General features: G+C 43.6%; 2 protein-coding genes across 7 annotated transcripts in view; one reads left to right on the forward strand and one right to left on the reverse strand.

The window, feature by feature from the left end:
- The window catches only part of PIWIL2 (piwi like RNA-mediated gene silencing 2), a 71,763-nt gene extending 56,063 nt beyond the window's left edge, over positions 1-15,700 (reverse strand). For 4 of the 6 annotated variants that reach the window (XM_053367008.1, XM_053367006.1, XM_053367004.1 and 1 more), the window contains exons 1-7: positions 15,583-15,700; positions 11,923-12,121; positions 9,229-9,307; positions 8,075-8,198; positions 5,476-5,664; positions 4,389-4,499; positions 2,380-2,497 (exon numbers count right to left, since the gene is read on the reverse strand). In XM_053367008.1, the coding sequence (XP_053222983.1) occupies positions 2,380-2,497; positions 4,389-4,499; positions 5,476-5,664; positions 8,075-8,198; positions 9,229-9,307; positions 11,923-12,117 (816 nt within the window). In that variant the 5' untranslated portion in view covers positions 12,118-12,121; positions 15,583-15,700. The remainder of the gene's footprint in view (positions 1-2,379; positions 2,498-4,388; positions 4,500-5,475; positions 5,665-8,074; positions 8,199-9,228; positions 9,308-11,922; positions 12,122-15,582) is intronic. The other 2 variants (XM_053367007.1, XM_053367009.1) reach the window with 2 other exon arrangements.
- Positions 15,701-16,088: 388 nt separating this feature from the next.
- LOC128402706 (outer mitochondrial transmembrane helix translocase-like) overlaps positions 16,089-20,613 on the forward strand; it is a 44,996-nt gene continuing 40,471 nt past the window's right edge. The window contains exon 1 of the mRNA XM_053367039.1: positions 16,089-16,183. The gene's annotated coding sequence lies outside the window, so the exon portion shown is untranslated. The remainder of the gene's footprint in view (positions 16,184-20,613) is intronic.

Here is a 20,613-nt window from a genome sequence, read left to right on the forward strand (position 1 = left end):
AGTCCCAAAAAGGGGTCCCCCGCAAGTAGGGGAGGCGCTCCTGGTGCTCTGCCAAACCCCACGTTCCCAGGCTTCTTCCACCTGGGATTTCTAGCGGGTCCCCACCTTCGCTGTGGCGGGTAGACCCAGTTTCCACGGAGCCAGTTCCTCCAACCAGAGGAACTCCGCCATTTCGCCGATGGCGCTAACCCGGAAGCTTCTTTAACTCATTATAGACGGAGTCCCAGAAACATTTAATGTTTTCGCAATCCCACCACATATGCATTTATGTTCCAATTCCTTTCTTGCATCTCCAACATAACTCTGACTTGTTCTTATACATTTTGGCTAACTTTGCTGGTGTCAAGTGCCATCTATATAACATTTTCTCTTAAGTTGATACAGACCGTAAATTTAATATGAATTCTCCACAATTGTTCCCATTGATTCATTTAAATATTATATCCTAGATCCTGGGCCCAGCATATCATAGATCCTTTCACTTCCTTCTCCTTTAATTCCCTATTTAAAAGGAGGTTATACATCTTTGTGATATATTTATTCTTAGCTTGGAGAAGTTCTTTTTCGAATTTAGGAGGTCTCATTGGCAAATCCCCCCCTTTTTTTGCAAAACCATGTTTTAGGGGACATAGGTGTCTTAAGCCAACTGAAATCAAAGGTTATATGATTTTCAGTGAATAAACACGTTCAATGAATTATAGTTGTTCGTTTTGCATTAAGAGAATTTGTCTAGCTGACTCACTGCATGCCAGAAACAGTGAGCATCACTCTGCTCTAACTTAGGACAAAACCATTTGTCATATTTCAGAAATTCAATACAAAAACTTGTGCACTTTCAACTTCTCAGCTTTGAATTTTGCGAACTTATTAAAGTATAAATTGTTTATGAGCAGATATAAAAATTAGCAGTAATATTTGTGAAAATGACTATTATTAATTAAAATTTGTTGGTTGCTTTTTTTAACCAATGTAACCCAAAGCAACTTGCAATATATAAACACATACTGGCATAAAAGAGAAATATTAATAAAAACCTAAGAAATGATTCTATTTTTAAAAGGTTGGATTAAAACATTCTAACCACTCAAGGCCAGTCAATTAAGAGCCTGACAAAAAGGAAGTTATTTTTCCCTAGTGCTTAAAGCATGTAATGATGGGGCCAGATAAGTCTACCTGGAGAGAGCATGTCACAAGCGAGGAGCCACCACTAAAACAGGCCTATTCTTGTGTTGCTGCCCTCCAAACCTCCCAAGGAGGCCACACACATTGTGATTGCAGGGTATGGATTGGTTCATATGGGAGAGGTAGTACTGTACTGGCCCAAATATAAGCCGCACCTGCTATGCCGCACCTGCTATGCCGCTTTGCCAGTGGCCTCCCCTCCCTTACCCCTTATTTCTGGCGGCTCAGGGGAGGTGTTGGAGCAGCAGGTGGGGTGTGAGCCGTTGCCCCATGCTACTGGGCTGCTCTTGCCTTTTGCCGATGGCCTTCCCTTTTGCCCCCCCCCCCGGCAGCTCCTGGGCTGCTCTGCGGGGGAGCTGTGCTGTTGGGAGTGGCAGGCGGGCTGCACGGTGTTGCCCCGCGCTCCCAGGCTGCTCTTGTGAGCAGCCTGGAGTGCGGCTCGCAGCCTACCAGCCACTCCCAAGCCTCCCTGGAGGCATCAGGGGAAAGGAAAGGTCACAAATATAAGCCACACTTTAACTTTTCACTGTCAGAATGGGGGGGGAGGGTAGTGTGGCTTATTTTGGGGCCAATAAGGTACTTTAAGTATTGAGTACAAAATATCTGACATTAAAAAATCTTGATAGGTTTAATGCTGAAGATGGCAACTAAAAATATAAAAATCGGATGATGATTACTCAAGATGGCAACCATACCAAGTAAAAAATCTAGCCTTGCTTTATTTTGGAAAAGTGGTCTAGTCCTTAAGTGTATTTTAGTTTCACTGCATGTATTTTAGTTCAAGTAGTAAATGGAAACTTCACCATTCACCTCTAAACTGATAGATGGTTTGAAAGATGCAGAAGGTGCTCTAAAAAGAAAAAGTGCCAGACAGTCCCCTGTTCCAGAGACGATTTATACAAAATCCTTTCTGTATGTTTTACCTGTGAGCTACATCCCTAGCATACACTCAAGTACTCCAAGTACTCCCCCCAACATCTTTTCATTATAACTCTCATGGAAACACACTGCACCTTAAGCTTAACACTGGTCACACGTTTTCTCATTTCTGCATCATATGGCAGCTTCTATATCCTAAGGAAGAGGATTTTTATTAACTATTGTCCCACACAGAAAAACCCACAAGAGGGAAAATGGAGATGTAGGTGGTGGTACATCAGAGCATAAAACATCTTTGGCTCCTGTATCAGGCCTTACCTCAGGCAACTTTATAGGCAAGTAGAGAATAGAGCCATCAAATGCTGTAACCTCTCCCGTCACTGATTTATGCTCCTTCAACATCCCAAAACGCATACTCTTACATTCTACACTGGGGCTGGAAGACAAGCATGTAGAAGAGAAATGAGGAGTCACAGTATATGGAGCTCACAAAATTTCCTCACTAGGGAGAGGAATTTGTATTTCCATTCCTCCTGGCCAAGACATTCAAAAACCAGAACTCACAGAATGATCAATCAAGTCTGAAGAACATCTGAACACACGAAAGTCAGTAGAAAAGAGTCCAGTAAAGTTTAATAAATCATGTACTGGGGGGAAAACTACCCAATGTCACTGAGATGACAGACACAATTCTATTCCACAAGCAGAGCAACAATCTTTACTGTTATGCTGTCTAGTGAATTCTTCAGATCAGTAATTTATTTATACACTTCTGTTCCAAAATAGTGTTTGATTTGATTTCAAAAATATTCTGTTACAGAAGGAATAGTTCAGTTTAAATGCTGTATATTCTCCAGTCAGTATATTCATTGGGGGGGGGGTTTAAACATAAGGCAAATAAGGGTGGGAAAGATGCTGATTAATGAGTCAGTGGAAAAACCCTCACCCTAGTATAACTTAAGCTGGTTTCTACTTTTCAGTCTGCAATTCTAAACATGCTAACCTGGGAGTAAGCATCACTAAGCAGAGCCTCACTTCCAAGTACCGTATTTTTCGCTCCATAGGACGCACTTTTTCCCTCTTAAAAACTAAGGGGGGCGGGGAGTCTGTGCGTCCTATGGAGCGAATGCAGGGGGGAGGCAGGCAGGAAAAGCCACCAAGAGCCGCACACAAGCTTCGCACGGCTCTTGTGGGCTTTTCCCCAGGAGGGAGTAGGGACTGACGCGGCCAGTCAGTCCCTTCTCCCTCCTTGTAGAAAAGCCCGCAGGAGCCGCGCGCTCCTTAAAGGGTGCACGGCTCCTATGGGCTTTTGCGGGAGGTGGGGGAATTGCCCAGCCGGGAGAGGCTGCGCAAGGCTAAAGAAGCCAAGACAGCCAGCGGGATCCATCCCGCTGGCTGTCTTGGCTTCCTCTTTAGCCTTGCACAGCCTCTCCAGAGCGGGATGGATCGCGCTCGCTGCCTTGGCTTCTTCGCTCTTTGGGGCTGGGGGCGAAACCCGGGCCTGTCCGCTGCTCTTTGGTGCTGGGGGGGGAATAATATTTTTTTCTCTAAAAACTAGGTGCGTCTTGTATCTGGTGCATCCTATAGAGCGAAAAATACGGTAAACATGCATAGAATTGCTCTGTATATTTCATGTCTCCAATAGTATATTTTTATATACTAACCAAATTACACATTATGTCGTTAAGCAGCAGAATATTTACAGGTTTGGTAAGTATCACATTTATTTCCATTTATCCCAAAACTTCTGTTCCTCATCCCACATCCTCCAGAAGCCCATGGGAAACACAAACACAGTCCTATAGCTTTGAAATTTCCTGAATTTTTACACCTCTAGTTTCATCTTTCACATGGTGTGAAGGGGGGCTAATCTGCTCCTCACCCACAACTTTGGATGAATAGCAACAGCATTTGCAACAAAAACCTGCTGCCGTATAAAAAATAAGTGAATGGGATGCTGGGTAACAGTTACAGTTTACAGAACAGTCACACACTCATAAATTTAAGACAGAGGGGCATCACAAATTCTACTACAAGCTTACATGGCTCGTAACTCTCCCTTCACGGACAAACCACTTTCATCTTTTTAAGCTTCCATGTGTTGGTGGGGGTAGGAACACAAGTAGAAAGATTTGAAAATTCAAATCCAGTTTAGAATTGTAACATGAAGAATCCTGAGAACCAATCAATCAATGTCACATGGCCTACTTTTTGAGAACAGCGGCATTATAGGCATATAAAAAGTGGGGGGCAGGGGGAGAGGGGGAGAGAGACAAATAAAACCAACAATCCTTCAACAGCTCAGATGAATGGTGAAAAATTACTACCTGAATGTCACATGATATTGATACACAGCTTCATTTTGACAATGGATTTTTATCAGGTTTAAAGCCAAGGGAACAGGTACTCCTTTTGAGCCTTGCTTCATTAGCGGTTCTCTAGAAGGAAGAAAGCATACTTGAAATAATTTACATGCTTAATTTAAGAGATATGAGCAGTTCGCTTGTTCTGAAACTGACTAATGATAAAGCAAAATCCCTGGTTTGGAGGACAACGTATGCTTACTTTAAGGGGAAAGCGGCTGACATCCTCATCACAGCAGAAGGGGAAGTGAATGAGTCCAAGGCTCATGGCAGCTGCTTCCCGCTCACACTTATGCTACACACCAGGGTTTCGTGTAATGTATAAACACGGGCCATATGATAAAATAAGTGTCCACTTAGCAAACATTCCTAAGAGCTAAGAAGTAAATTGCACAAGTTCAGTTCAACTTTCTCTCAAGGAACTGTACAGAGGACAGTACACTCCTAACTTATGCAGGGGTTATGTTCCAGGGATCACGCCTAAAGCCAAAATCACACATGGTCAAAACACACTGGGTTCAATGGTGGGTGGGACTGCCAAAGTCTTTTTTCTCAGACACCCGCCCACTTTCTGCCCCTTTATTTTTATTTTTCCCAAGCACATAAAGTTAAATGCACATAAATTGTGGGCTTACTGTAGTAACAACTGAAATGCTAAAAGCCAGAATGACAGGTAATATTGTTAAAATTTTTAAGTCAGATTTGCATTAATTATTTGACTGATTTAATTAACCACTAAGACAAATGAATATGCAGCACTACATTTCTGGAACACCTAGCAGAATCTAAACTGAAGATAGAACATGCTTCTGTACAATAAAAGAGGTTCTGCAGCCAACACAAGAAACAAACTTTGATATCTTCTGCATAAAACTCAGTTGTTCTGAAGAGACACACATCTGTAGACAAAAGTTTAGACACTGCATTTCCAGCAAGAACTTTGAATGCCCTCAGTAGCAGATTAATGATTAAAGAGGGAGGGGAGGTAGACAAGGAAGATTCTATTGATATGATCAGCCATCATAGATTTTTAGTATCAGCTTTCACTTACTTTTTCTCCACAAGCTTGTTAGAAACTTCGGAAGAAATCTCTGATCTAGGAGGTTCTACTGGTGCTTTCTGCAGAACTCCTGCACTTACAGCAGATGAGTCTCCACAGGCCCTACCAAGTCCCAAACCTGCTCTTCCAAGACCAACAAAAGGAATTTCACTTTCCACAAGACCAGGTACCCTGAATAAACGTAAAAGAGAATAAAAAGAAATACATAGCACAATGATTTCCTTATCAGCTTTCAAACAGCATGCGAGATGGCTTTAAATAAAGCTCAGAACCCAACATATTTTACAATGGAAATTCCCCAGACTCAACACCAGTGAAGTGCAGTACATTGTTTAGATGCAGAAGACTTGTGTTCCAATTCCCATCACCCAGAGTTCAGTTTGGGCAAGTCGCACTCAGTCTGGCTACCACACAGAGCTGTTCTATGGACAAATGAGGTAGGAATTGTACAACACATTCTGTACAGAAGTAGAATAGAAATAGTGAGTCTCCAATAATCTGGAATTGTTATACTCTGTCCATTTGTCCCTCAAAGCAGCATCCTCCAGGGCTACAAGGCTACAGGAAAAAAATATTATTTTCTGGCATGCATGAAGTACGTACAGTGGTACCTTGGTTCTCAAACTTAATCCATTCCGGGAGCCTGTTCGACTCCTGAAACGGTTTGAAAACCAAGGCTGCAGGAAAACCAATTGGCTGCAGGAGCTTATTGCACTCAACTGGAAACCGTGGAAGCCACATCGGACGTTTGGCTTCCGAAAAACGTTCGCAAACCAGAACACTCCCGGGTTTGCGGCATTCAGGAGATGATTTGTTTGACAACTAAGCTGTATGGGAACCAAAGTACCACTGTATCTTAATTTTTCCCCTTCCCCCCTCCCTGCTTCCTATAAATTCTATTACTGATACATAATACCTTTTACTTATGGTTACTAATCTAAACAATATATACATCATTTCATATTTGTAATAACTGTAATAATTATGACACATACACGCCGACACAACTTGTTAATTTATTCAGAAATGTCAGTGTTTATTATTGTTGTTTTTTTAGTAAGTGTTGCAGTTATATGCCCTAATGTAAATATATATCTCAATGCAACTATGTTAAACAGTTTAAAGATGAAAGTGAATAAAAACTTACAAAAAAGCAGTATGATTTGTGATCAATGGTTCTCATAATAAAATCTGTGAAATTTCACATCTATATAAAAGAGGGACTAATCAGATCCACAGCATCTTTCAACTGAAACTAATGAAAGAAACTAATGGCTTTGAACTTTTACTTGAAAACTGATACCTAGATCATTGAGCTCATTTCACTTGAGCCAGAAAGATATACAAATCTAATGGATCATCACTGAATAATTACTGGCTGGCTAAATGAAGCATGTCATTTTTGCCCAAGGTAGGACAAGTGGCATTTCTGGTATAATATAAGCTAAACAATATTGGATACACATACATAGATACGGAGAATTTTGAAATTTACTTTGAACTGAAATCAGAACTCTTCCTGCTTGGACTTATGGATGTACAATTAGAAAAGGACTATGGAACTTTGTTTCAATATATGATTACAGCTTGTTTGGAGGTTCTAGCAGGGGAGCGCAGCTATCGTATACCCTTGACCGAAGAACGGTACACTCCTTCTATCTGGGATGGTCGTCCTCTTCCACCGAGCGCGCAGCTTCGGAAGGGACGCACATGGAGCGGTGAGGGAGGAAGGGGACACCTGCCTAGCCAGCCAGATCAGCCAAATCAACCCTGGCGATCAATGGGGTGACAGATGTCGCAGCCAGATCGCCCTCATATCCTCACATTACAGCAGCGAGACTATATGCACAAAGATTCATCATTACCAACAATGCTTGTTAAAATTAATGAAATTAGATGAGATGGCAAAACTGACATGTTTAATCAGAGGCAAGTCCTTGTTAACATGTACTAAAGACTGGAAATCTCTCAGACTTTTTGTGTGAAAAAGAAAATGAAATGACCTTAGGATCTGGGGATTGAAAATAATGTTTGTTTATATAAAATGGTTTTGTTGGGTGTTATATTGGAGTGGATGAAGTGATTATTGTTTATAAGTAGCAGGGAGATGAAGAATTGAAAATTCTTCAATTTCTGAACTATAGATTATCTATTTCCTCTTGAAAGCCTTTTTCTATCTGTTTTTTCTTGTCGCTATCTCTTTTTCTTTCTTTTTGCAGCATGTTTTAATCTTACTTAGATTAAAGGTGGACAAAAAAGATAAATGATATTAAGTTTTGTATGTCTCTTTACAAACTCTATGAAATTTAAATGTTATAATATTTACTTAAAATAAATAAATAAAGACACATTTGTTCATCAACATTTGCCAACTTTTAAATCCAGGCTCTCAGTGCTGATTGTTCTATGGATTTCTTTTCTGCTGTGGATTGTTATTGTAATTTTGTGTTTTAATCTAAGTTTGGATATGTGTGTGCACGTGCATGTGTATGTATATCCCTCTGCACCACCCTAAGATTTTTATAATGAAGAGGGGTATATAAATAATTTTAATAAATTCCTATATTCACCTCAGGATCACTTTACTCACCTGCCACGTCCCAGAAGCTGCCTTTCCACCTTGCTGTCTCCAGCTGGCCCTCCTCTAAACTCTCCATGCTGTGCTGGCAAGTCCACTTTGGGTTTGATAGTGATGTCACCCAAAATGCCTCGGCCTAAATAGAGTATAAAAAACAAGATAGAAAAGTTATTTTTACAGGTTTAGCTACTACCCAAGGACAAATATTACTGAAGTATAAGAGAGAAGCTCCTAACTGACCCAAAGTAGGCTTTGGGGCAGTCTCAAAACCAAGTCCCTAGAACCATTATGAGCTTTGAGGAGGGGTAGGTTGTATGCAGAGACCCCTCTAGTCCCTGGATCCAGCAAACGTTAAAATCTAAGAAAAGTTGCTGGAATAGCCAGGCTGGCTTCCTGGTGAAGTAATCAGCCATTACGGTAACAAAGGGCTCTGTGCCAGATGACAAATGGGTGGGGCTCCCTCCCTCAACTCACAGTTAGTTAGAAAGACAAAGACTGGAGTAGAGAGTTGCAGTTATGTGAGTCAGAAGCTGGAAGCAATGAAGCACGCTGGGAAACCAGAGATCCAGAGCCCTGTCTGATTTCTGCTTGGATCCAAGGTTGTGGCTATGAGAGAAGCAAGGCCTTCTTGGGAAGTTAATGCTGTGAACCCCTCCATCATAGGCTCAGATTGTATATTTGTGTAAATAAACCATATATCATAAAGACACCACATTCTCTGCTGTCCCTCATTCCAAAGGAACACACGAACCTTGAGTAAACACCTGAAACCCCTGGCATCTCACACTGCTCAGGGATTGGAGCGTCATGCAACATTATTGTTACAGGTGTAGGTACTACCTAAGGACACACATTACTGAAGTACAGTGGTGCCTCGCAAGACGAAATTAATTTGTTCCGCGAGTCTTTTCGTCTTGCGCGGTTTTTCGTCTTGCGAAGCACGGTCCGTCGCAACTGCACCTCTTCAAGCGGCTTTAAGAAAAAAGGAAACAAACTCGCAAGACGTTTTCGTCTTGCGAAGCAAGCCCATAGGGAAAATCGTCTTGCGAAGCAGCTCAAAAAACGAAAAACTCTTTCGTCTTGCGAGTTTTTCGTCTTCTGAGGCATTCGTCTTGCGAGGTACCACTGTACAAGAAAGAAGCTCCTATGTCATAGGTCTAACTTACCCAAAGCAGGCTGTGGAGCAGTCTCAAAACCAAGTCCCCGGAACATGGAACCCAAGGTCGAGGTAGATGTGGAATGCTCCTAAAATAGAATGGAGGACAGAGAGACTCTACCCATTATACCTACTGGTTAAGCATAAGGCCAACTGGAACAACTGCCAATGATAACTCTTGAAAATTTAACTAGAGTTTTGCAAACGAAGGAAATTTCTGCATCTAAGTTGCAAACCTAAAAGTAAGCTAGAAGTTTTTCAACAACAACAATAATTTTGTTATTTGTATGCTGCCTATATGTTGCCCTAGCCCAGAGGAATAGTAAAAACACAATCAAACATCAAAACCCTCCCTCAAACAGGCCCAAGCAGCAGCATGATAAGCTCTCTGCCCAACACAAATTAGTTCCACAAGCATCTAACTATAGTATTCAGAAAACAGCTAGTTTTCTAGCCATGTTTTATTTAAGGTTCTTCTTGAATGTCTTTTCAAAATACAAATTTTAATTAATTTTTACACACACAAAATACAAATACAAAAGAGAACGCCCATTATTCTAAAAAATAAAATAAAAATAAATCTCCCTTTCTGAATGAGGTAGGAAAATCTAGCCAGTTTTAAAAGATTCACTTTTACACTTGACAATGTATCCTTGAACAATGTTTCTACACTAGAACCCTTTAGTTTTACTGAAACCTTGCTTTTCCACATTTCTCTAGAATGTTCCAAACTGCAATTTAATATAACATGTAGGCCTGGGCAATGTACTGAAACATCGTTCAGGGCCAGAGCACAATGCCGCCTTCACTCAGTGGGTGGGGCTTGCCTGCACCTTACTTGCCTTCTCCACTGCCTCCTTCCTCCCTGTGCCAGGTACTGGCAGGAGTGGCATTGGCTTTACCCAGGAACCTTGCAGGGCCAGGGCCGGTGCTGCTTGTTTCTCCCTCCATTTTTCAACATCACACTGTATCACTACATCACTATGCTTAGCTGGTGAGACATCGCAATGTTGAAAAGCTGGCATCATCCAGCCCTAATAGCACCATACTATTCAGTAATGACCTAGGCTGTAGTGAGATCCTCCTAGAACATGACTCACAAGTAGTGCTGGGCAATATCTGGTTTTCAACATCACAATTTATCACGAGCAAAATATCACGATATCATGATATATCACGATATATATCCCTGTGGTGGCAGAGGGTGTGTCGTGCTTCCCTGCAGCAGCAGAGGGTCTTGCCGTGCCTCCCAGTGGCAGTAGTGAGTGCGCCGCGCTTCGCTGCAGTAGCAGAGGGCCTTGCTGCACCTCCCTGTGGAGGCAGAGGATGCTGCTGTACCTCCCTGCAGTGGTGGAGGGTGTGCCGCGCTTTACATTTAAGGAGGGCCTTAAAATGTAAGGAAGTAGTAGATTTTATAAAAATAATAAATAAACTTCCATACATTATATTTAATATATTTTCAACTAATTTATGAGTAGTTTAAGTGATTTACTTAGGTTGCATCTGCTTCCCCACTCAGAGGTCTAAGTGGAATCTGTGCATGCATAAGCCCAACTGAGTTCAACTAAACTTACTTCTACTTTCCTGGGAGTAAGCTCCATTGAGTTCAGTACGGCTTGCTTGTGAGATGACACGCATTTGCTTCCACTGCTTACTGAAAAACACCCTCCCCATCATTCTCACATGGTACCCAACCTCCTATTTCAGCCTAAGGCAGCCAGCTAAATCTTCTCCCCTCCATTCCCCCCACCCCAACAAAGCCCTCACCTCACCAATCTCTCCCTTTTTATTAAAGGGAGGGAGGGTAAGAAAACAAAAGATACAGTGGAACCTCATGTTACGGATGGGATCCGTTCTGGAGGCCCGTCTGTAACATGGAACTGATGCAAGCCGAAACGGCACTTCTGCAAATGCATGAGCGGCGAAACCCGGAAGTAACCCGTTCTGGTACTTCCGGGTTGCCACAGGACGCAACACGAAAACACGTAACATGAAGCGGACGCAACATGAGGTATAACTAGTGGTACCTTGGGTTAAGAACTTAATTCGTTCTGGAGGTCCATTCTTAACCCGAGGTACCACTTCAGCTAATGGGGCCTCCCACTGCTGCCGCCGCCACTTGGTTTCTGTTCTCATCCTGAAGCAAAGTTCTTAACTCAAGGTACTATTTCTGAGTTAGCGGAGTCTGTACCTGAAGCGTCTGTAACCTGAGGTACCACTGTACTACAATTGCATTTTATTACCAAAAGTGGGGGAACAGGACGGCAAAGACTGCAATTAGCTAGCAACCATGTCATCCAGATATTCCTCCACTTTATTTTAATTGCAGCAATTTAAATAAAATATATTTAAAAGATAAAAAAAGTAGTGAGCAATCAAAGTATGGCAATTCCAGAGTAAAGGGGTAGGGGGAAGCTAACAACAGAAAAATCCTGTCTTTTAAAATCATTTTCCTTTTCTCATGTTCTAAGTGATGATTGAGCAACAGCTATTAATATGAAGGACACACAGCAGAATTCGCTATAAAGAAGAAACATTCCTCCTATCAGTTATAGTGAACCCAAGTATGCCATGTAACATCTCCCTGTACAGCATTGTGTACCAAAAGAACAAGGGATCTAGTTTTAGCATGAACCTGCAGGTACTGGCCAACCACTTTCCAGCAAAGTATCACTGCTGGAGATTATAAAAGTTGTATATTTACCTGCTGCAAATGTCCTGGTTGTTTCTGTACCATCTCGCATACTCTTTGCATCCTACCAGCTGAAGGAATAGACCTTCCTCTACTGTATACATTATCTTCAATCGCAAGCAGCTGTGGCGGAGATTCAGGCACATGGCCACTCTGAGGCATGTGGAAAGATGCACCACCCCGAAATGGGGGTCTTGTGGGATACATGATACTGTTTGAGGGGGAAAACACATTTCAGAAGCATACAGCAAGGGGCTCTCTATAGTGATCCCAGTTCACCATGCCAAACAAGACTACAAAGATGCCCTTGAACCATCTACCAAGACTAGCACAATCCACCTCTACCACCATCAACATCTCATTTTATTGCCACCCCCCAACCCTAGGTCTCCTATCAGTCTCCTTAAATAGTGAAGAAAGACCTTCGCAAGAATTAGGTTCTCATCATTCTACAATGTACTTCCAACTCCCCGCCCCCATGAACACCTCCCTCCCTCAGAGAATAATGCAGAAGAAAATGGCCCACACAGACCAACAACGGTCTAAGCACCAACAATGGTAGACCTTAATGAGCACAGATACACCAGACTTAAAACTGGTTAAACAACCATTCCCTCTCCCCATAGAGCCTTGGGATACAGTTCAGTGACTGGCTAATGTGTTCAAAGACACTATTCTAAGAGAACCCTCTGCATATTCACCAAACTAAAATTCCAACTTTTTTGGGTGGGGAGGGGGGGAAGGCATGAAAGTGAAACTTTTATATAACCAATTAGAGAGGATTTTGAGAGGAAATAAAATGTTTGTACTTTTCCACAAATTCAGGGAAACTGTTGGTTATGGGGTGATGCCTTGAATGAGTTGTATCAGTGCATATGCCAGGGTTGAGGAACCTTTTCAGCAACACAGATCAGATCATCATCCTCATGGCTGCACATATCAACTTCTGATAATGAAGGGGGTTGCACTGAAACTTCTGCTGAAACAACATCCCTCTCCTCTGTTTCAGCAGCACCTAGCTTTGAAGCAATAGCTTTGGGACTTGGGAGCACCAATGTCAGATGATAGGTGGGCAACAAATCCTCCTTTAAAGCCATCCAAGTTGGTGGCTGAGGTGGACTCTACACCTTTCCTCCTACCTGAGGCAGATTTTATTGCCAATACAAGGGAACCAGAAAACCTGAAGCAATGATGACTTGGATGTCCTGCCGCACCCCAAGACTGAGGTAGCCTTGTGGTAGTGTGTGTATTTCTTAGGCTTGGTTTAAAATACTGTACTCTCCCACCTTCCCAGAAATATTGTCTTTTGGGTATATAACTCTGCTCAGGAACAGATGCAGAATGTGCCTTTATTTAATATCATCCCTGTCCCTTTTAAACTGCCACTCTGAGTCTTATGAAAGTTAAAGAGAAAGGATTTATTTCACAATAAGAATGGTAAAGAGATGCATCAGGAGTTGTTGTTTAGTCGATTAGTCATGTCCGACTCTTCGTGACCCCATGGATGTCTGAGTTACTTGAGCCACGACAAGGCAGTGATCCATGAAGGGAGTGCCAGGAGTTAGACATCTTTAAAGAATCAGTAAACAATGCATACTGAATTCAGGCTTTTCAATTAAGTACTTTCTTTTATCTTTCCTGAAACTTCCAACATTCAGCTTCACTGGATATCCACAAGTTCTAGTGTTCTGAAAGAGGAAGACAAACTTTCTTCCTTCCACTTTCTCAGTGCCATGCATAATTTTGCAAACTTCTATCATGTCACCTCTTACTCACCTTTTCTCTAAACTAAAAAGTCCAAACACTACAGTACAACCTTTTCTCATAGGGGAGTCACTATATCCCTTTTTAGTTGCCCTTTCCTAAACCTTTTTGAACTGCACAACAGGGGGTGCCACAGGGGCCGTGGCTCCGGGCACAAGATTTTTGAGGGGGTGTGAACCAAGCACCCACACATGGGCAATCCCAGTGTAGCCTGGTGCTCCTCTTCGCGCAAGGGCCATGCTGGCCAGCTGGGCTTGCCTGCGGAGGCAGACAGGCAAGCAGCTCAGCGCAGTCACACTTTGCTCTGGTGGAGGTGGCGTTGCTCCAACAGCGTTGGTGGCAACAACTGGGAAAGGGTCTATTTATTCCTATTCTTTGCTTCCTGCAACTTAACCAATTCCTGATCTCCTCTTTTTCCTTGACTGTCAAGCTTATGCAGGAGTCTTTGGTCCAAGTACACTATGTCAACTGTACTACCTCTACCTATAAGCTTACTGACACTCTCAAAGAATTCTAAAAGGTTTGAGAGACAGGACTTTCCTTGCAGAAGCCATGCTTGCTCTGCTTTAGTAGGGGTTTGTTCTTCTATGTTCTTTACAAACAATACTTTCCACCAGTTTTCCAGGAACAGGTGTAGTAAAAACCATCAGCTAATTTAACAAGTGCTACGAATTGACAGCTAATAAGCTATATTAATTTGGGTGACCCAAAACATTTTGGCACCTGACGTGAACCACAAAATGGTGCCACCTCCTCTTCCAGGGAAGGAGGGAGTGAAATCTACATCAGCAAGAAATGGCTATGGGGGTGTGTGTTTCAAATCAACCTTATCTAACAGCTTAAGTGAGAACCAATAGCTGTAACCCTGTAAGGCCATTTCTATTCCTATTATCAACATGAATGTTATTTACAGGACTCCAGCAAGGCCACTTTTTGAATTATTATGGGCCCAAGAATGACCCTTGTTCTTCCATTACCTTATCTGAACCTGCTGGACCTCCTAACCAAAACAACCTTGGGTGCTCTTCTGTAACTTTGCAGAAAGCAAGTTTGATACTTATTAAACTATACAACCAAATGAGAACCTGTAATGGAAAATCAATGTATCTGCTTCCATTTTGAAACGGTGTTCCAAGTCTCATGAATCCAGGGTCTTCTCAGAAGACTTAACTGCTGTCCATCCAGCCCTGACCGTTTCCTTCAAGATCAGATTAACATTGTCCAGTGCAGATTCCCTCTTTTAAAACCATGTGTACAGTTCACGGCAGTGGTTGTCCACATACCTGTGCAATATTGTATATTCACAATTCACACCCATGGCAATCTTGCAATTCCTAAACTGCCACCTGTACACCATTTGCTTGCCTTGTGAATGGCCGTTATTTATCCAGCAGTAGGTGAACCCGGGGATCAGTTTATTACCTCTCTCTCTTACACACACACCTATGTGCCGATGTTGACAGTTCAATAAAGACTAAGTAAAACCGACACAAAAACAAAAATCGAGCAAAAATACAAGAGCAGCCAAGGATATCCGCACCAACCCATCGTCGCCCAAGGCCCGCCGGACCCAGCGCCGCCTCCCAGGGAACGCTACCAGTCGAGCTGCGGCTGCGGGCCTTGGAGCCTGGGGTCCCCCGACCCTCCGGCCTGGGAGCGGCCAGCGGGGAGGACACGCCTCGGGAAGCGGGGAAGGGCTGCTCGGGAAGCGGGGCCGCCCTGCTCGGGGCAGCCGGCGAGCAGCGCCCCCGTTCCGCCCTCCGCGAGGGCAAGGCGCCCCCAGCCAAGCCCGCCCGAGAGGAGCCCCGCTAAGGCGGCCTCGGAAAGCGAGCCCGCGCCTTCCTCCTGCTGACCCGGGACGACGGCGCTCCCCTCAGAAAGTCGCCCCTGGCCGGACCCGCTCCTTACCCGCCTGTCCCCTCAGGGCGCCGGCCGAGCAGCGCAGCCCAGCGAGGCGGTTGGCGAGGCGGCGGCAGCGAGACCAACGCGCCCTCCTCGCGCCGCCGAAACCTCACGCACGCGCACACCGCCCAGCGCCCTCGCCAGGCCCGCCTTGGCGCCTTTAGAGCACGTGGTCGCCCCCGCCCCTCGCCCCGCCCTGGCCCAGGGGCTTAGGAGCAGCCCAAGTTCCCAAAGCAAAGGGCGGGCCAGCAGGAATAAGAAAGGCCCATCACGTCCGGCGCGAGCTTGAACTTACTCATTAAGAAATACCTCAAGTAGTTCATTAGGACATCTCGCCAGTGAATGGTTATTAGGAGTATATCGCTGCCTCAGTCTGGCTTTCACCCACCACCGTTTAATGGTACAGTCTATAACTGTACCATTGGGAAAGGAGGGGGGAATCGGGAGCGCGTCCGTAGGGCGTGGTCAATTTCAAGGGCGACTTCCTCATAAGGCTCCAAGCAGCCGTTGGGGTTTGATTTTGAAGTGCAGCCCCGCCTCTCTGGGAGGGGCCTCTGCTCTGCCTCTTGCCAGGGCAGTAATTGAACAAGCTGTATCGATAGATCAGGTTCAATAGAATTTGCTTCTCTCCTTCGAGCCCAAGAGACGATTTGGTCTTCTTGCTCCAAAGACTCCCTCTTTCGTAGCAATGCATAAATCATGAGTGCATCGCTTCCTGTCTTCATCAATTCCTCAGAACAGAGTCTGCTTCACACTCCCATGCTCTCAGGCAACAAAATAGACAGACCAACTCTCGCCCACTCTTCTCAGGCAGTTAACAAGTTAACAAAGCAATAATTCAGCGCTTCTGTGACCTTGATTGGAGTCACTTTTGCAGCTTTTACATTATACTGTATTGGGTCAGCAAACTTTTTCAGCAAGGGGCCGGTTCACTGTCCCTCAGACCTTGTGGGGGGCCGGACTTTATTTTGAAGAAAAAAACCTGAACAAATTCCTGTGCCCCACAAATAACCCAGAGATGCATTTTAAATAAAAGGACATATTCTACTCATGTAAAAACACGCTGATTTCCGGACCATCCACAGGCCTGATTTAGAAGGCAATTGGGCCAGAATCTGGCCCCCAGGGCTTACTTTGCCTACCCATGCTGTATATGTTTTCTTTTCCCCAGTATGTGTGTGTGTGTGTGTGTGTGTATAGTAAAATACATTTCCTAAGAAATACAGTACAAATACCAACATGCTCTATATGGGGCTGCCCTTGAAGATGATCCAGAAGCTGCAACAAATGAAAAAATTGGTGAGAGGGGCAGCCTGATGGCACCATGTGTCATCCTGAAAGCACTGCCCTGGCTGTCAGTGAACTACTGGGTCTTATCACTACAATACAAAGCCATAAGCTGCTTTAGACACAAGTACTATACCTAAAAGAGGACCTCTCTCAATACTGACCGTCTTGGGCCCTAAAATCAGCAAGGGAGGAACTGCTGGTGCTGCTGCCTCCAGGTGCTGTCCAATGGGCACTGACCTGCAATGGGGCATTTGGGGTAATAATTCTCTGTTATAGAATGCCCCCCTTGTGAGCTGTATCTGGCTTCTTCATTATTTATATTCAGAAATAAATTTTAAGCATTCCTCTTCACCAAAGCATTTGATGACCGAAATATATTCCTCCTAACAATCTTGAAATAATTTCCTGTGAGGTTATGTGACTGTTCATGGGCCATTGCCAAGGGCAGCTGCCCCCTTAGATCAATCAGAATCAATCAAAATCAATACAAATCTGAGGTTCTGACCCCCCCAAAAAAGCATGACCTGCCAACAAAAATCCTGGCTACACCCATGCTACATCTTTAATTGTTTGTTTTTGTTTTGTATTGGTTTTCTGTTTTGTTAATTCATTTGATTTGTATGCTGCTTTTCCACAAAAAATCATGCTGAAAGCGGCTTAAATCAAACAGGAATGCATTTCAGTTAAGGAGCTTGTGGATGTAATCTCAGAGCCTTTGTTTGTGATCCTTGGGAATTCTTAGAGAACAGGTGAGGTCCCTGCAGAATGGAGGCAGGCAAATGTCCCCATCTTCAAAAATGTGAAAAAAGACGACCCAGGTAACTTACCAACCAGTGAGCTTCACATCGATACCAGGAAAGGTCCTAGAACAGATAATTCAACAGTTGGTCTGTGAGCACTTAGAAAAGGATGCTGTGATTACTAAAACCCAGCATGGGTTTCTCAAAAATAAGTCATGTCAGACAAATCTCATTTCTTTTTTCCATGGAGTTACATGGATCAGGGGAATGCTGTGGACGTAGTGTATCTTGATTTCAGTAAAGCTTTTGATGTTCTTGTGAGGAAGCTGGTAAAATGTGGGGTGAACGAGGTGACTGTTAGGTGGATTTGTAGCTGGTTGACTGATTGAACCCAAAGAGTACTCATTAATGGTTCCTTATCATCCTGGGGAAAAGTGACAAGCGGGGTGCCACATGGTTCTGTCCTGAGCCCATTGTTGTTCAACATCTTCATAAACGACTTGGATGAAGGAATTGAGGGGATGCTCATAAAATTTGCAGATGACACCAAACCGGGGGGGGGGTAATGCTGCAGAATTCAAAATGACCTTCACAGATTGGAGAACTGGGACAAATATAAGGTTCTGCACTTAGGCAGGAAGAACCAGATGCACAAATATAAGGTGGGGGATACCTGGCTTACTAGCAATACATGTGAAAAAGCTCTAGGGGTCTTAGTGGACCACATGCTTAACATAAGTCAACAGGGTGAGGCAGCTGCAAAAAAGTTAATGCTATTCTAGGCTGCATCAACAGAAGTCTAGCATCCAGATCAAGGGAAGTTGAAGTCCCACTCTATTCTGCCTTGGTCAGACCACACCAGGAATACTGTGTCCAATTCTGGGCACCACAGTTTAAGAAGGATGTTGACAAGCTGGAACGTGTGCAGAGAAGGGCAACCAGGATGATCAAGGGTCTGGAAATAAAGCCCTATGAGGAACAGTTGAGGGAGCTGGGTATGTTTAGCCTGGAAAAGAGGAGACGGAGAGGAGATAGGATCATGATGTTCAACTATGTAAAGGGCTGTCACATGGAAGAGGGAACAAGTTTTTCCACCTGCTGCTCTGGAGTGTAGGAGTCAAGCCAATGGCTGGAGTGTAGGAGTCAAGCCAAGGTGCCCCATGATATTCTTGTAAAGAAGCTGGTAAAATGCGGTCTTGACTATGCTACCACTCAGTGGATTTGTAACTGGCTGACTGACCAAACCCAAAGGGTGCTCATCAATGGTTCCTCTTCATCCTGGAGAAGAGTGACTAGTGGGGTGCCACAGGGTTCTGTCTTGGGCCCGGTCTTATTCAACATCTTTATCAACGACTTGGATGATGGACTCAAGGGCATCCTGATCAAATTTGCAGATGACACCAAACTGGGAGGGGTGGCTAACACCCCAGAGGACAGGATCACACTTCAAAACGACCTTGACAGATTAGAGAACTGGGCCAAAACAAACAAGATGAACTTTAACAGGGAGAAATGTAAAGTATTGCACTTGGGCAAAAAAAAATGAGAGGCACAAATACAAGATGGGTGACACCTGGCTTGAGAGCACTACATGTGAAAAGGATCTAGGAGTCTTGGTTGACCACAAACTTGACATGAGCCAACAGTGTGACGCGGCAGCTAAAAAAGCCAATCCAATTCTGGGCTGCATCAATAGGAGTATAGCATCTAAATCAAGGGAAGTAATAGTGCCACTGTATTCTGCTCTGGTCAGACCTCACCTGGAGTACTGTGTCCAGTTCTGGGCACCACAGTTCAAGAAGGACGCTGACAAACTGGAACGTGTCCAGAGGAGGGCAAGCAAAATGGTCAAAGGCCTGGAAACGATGCCTTATGAGGAACGGCTAAGGGAGCTGGGCATGTTTAGCCTGGAGAAGAGGAGGCTAAGGGGTGATATGATAGCCATGTTCAAATATATAAAAGGATGTCACATAGAGGAGGGAGAAAGGTTGTTTTCTGCTGCTCCAGAGAAGCGGACACGGAGCAATGGATCCAAACTACAAGAAAGAAGATTCCACCTAAACATTAGGAAGAACTTCCTGACAGTAAGAGCTGTTGGACAGTGGAATTTGCTGCCAAGGAGTGTGGTGGAGTCTCCTTCTTTGGAGGTCTTTAAGCAGAGGCTTGACAACCATATGTCAGGAGTGCTCTGATGGTGTTTCCTGCTTGGCAGGGGGTTGGACTCGATGGCCCTTGTGGTCTCTTCCAACTCTATGATTCTATGATTCTATGAAATTACAAGAAAGGACTAAGCATCAGGAAAAGCTTTCTGACAGTAAGACCTGTTCAGCAGTGGAACAGACTCCTTCAGGAGGTGGGCTCTCATTTCTTAAGAGTTTTTAAATTAGAGGTTGAATGGCCATCTGTCATAGATGCCCTAGCTGAGATTCCTGCATTACAGGGGATTGGACTAGATGACCTTTTGGGGTCCTTCCAACTCTACAATTCTATGATTCTCTAATTCTCTCATATATATGTTAGAAGGGTGATTGCCTATATTTCAAAAGCTTTCTGCAACATCACAACCTGTGTCACATATGTTTTTAAGCCTTGTGCTTTTTGCTCCAAAACTTCTTTAAAAAATTATTATTATTATTTTATTTACAACATAGTCCACAACAACTCATACATACAAACAAACCCACCACCATTGACAATTTAATTATCAAAATTAAACTCCTATCCCCTTACACAAAGAAAATATAACATAAAAATAAAAGACTTCCTTTATCCTGTAAATGGCCTCCTTATTTACTTCTTGTGTACTGTTTCTTTTATATGTGCTTATTACAATTTTTCCTAATTATGACTTAAAAAACCGCAAAGTCTCCTATAGAAATCAAACGAAACAAGTCCAGGTGTATATTTTGGGGCACTGGTTGGTAAAGTATTCTCTGCATTTTCCCCATTCTTTTTGGAATTCTTGTCTAGCTTGTCCCCTAATTGTCTCTGCTAATCTGGCCAATTC

Source organism: Podarcis raffonei, chromosome 15 (assembly GCF_027172205.1).
Source record: "Podarcis raffonei isolate rPodRaf1 chromosome 15, rPodRaf1.pri, whole genome shotgun sequence".
Taxonomy (NCBI): Eukaryota; Metazoa; Chordata; class Lepidosauria; order Squamata; family Lacertidae; genus Podarcis; species Podarcis raffonei.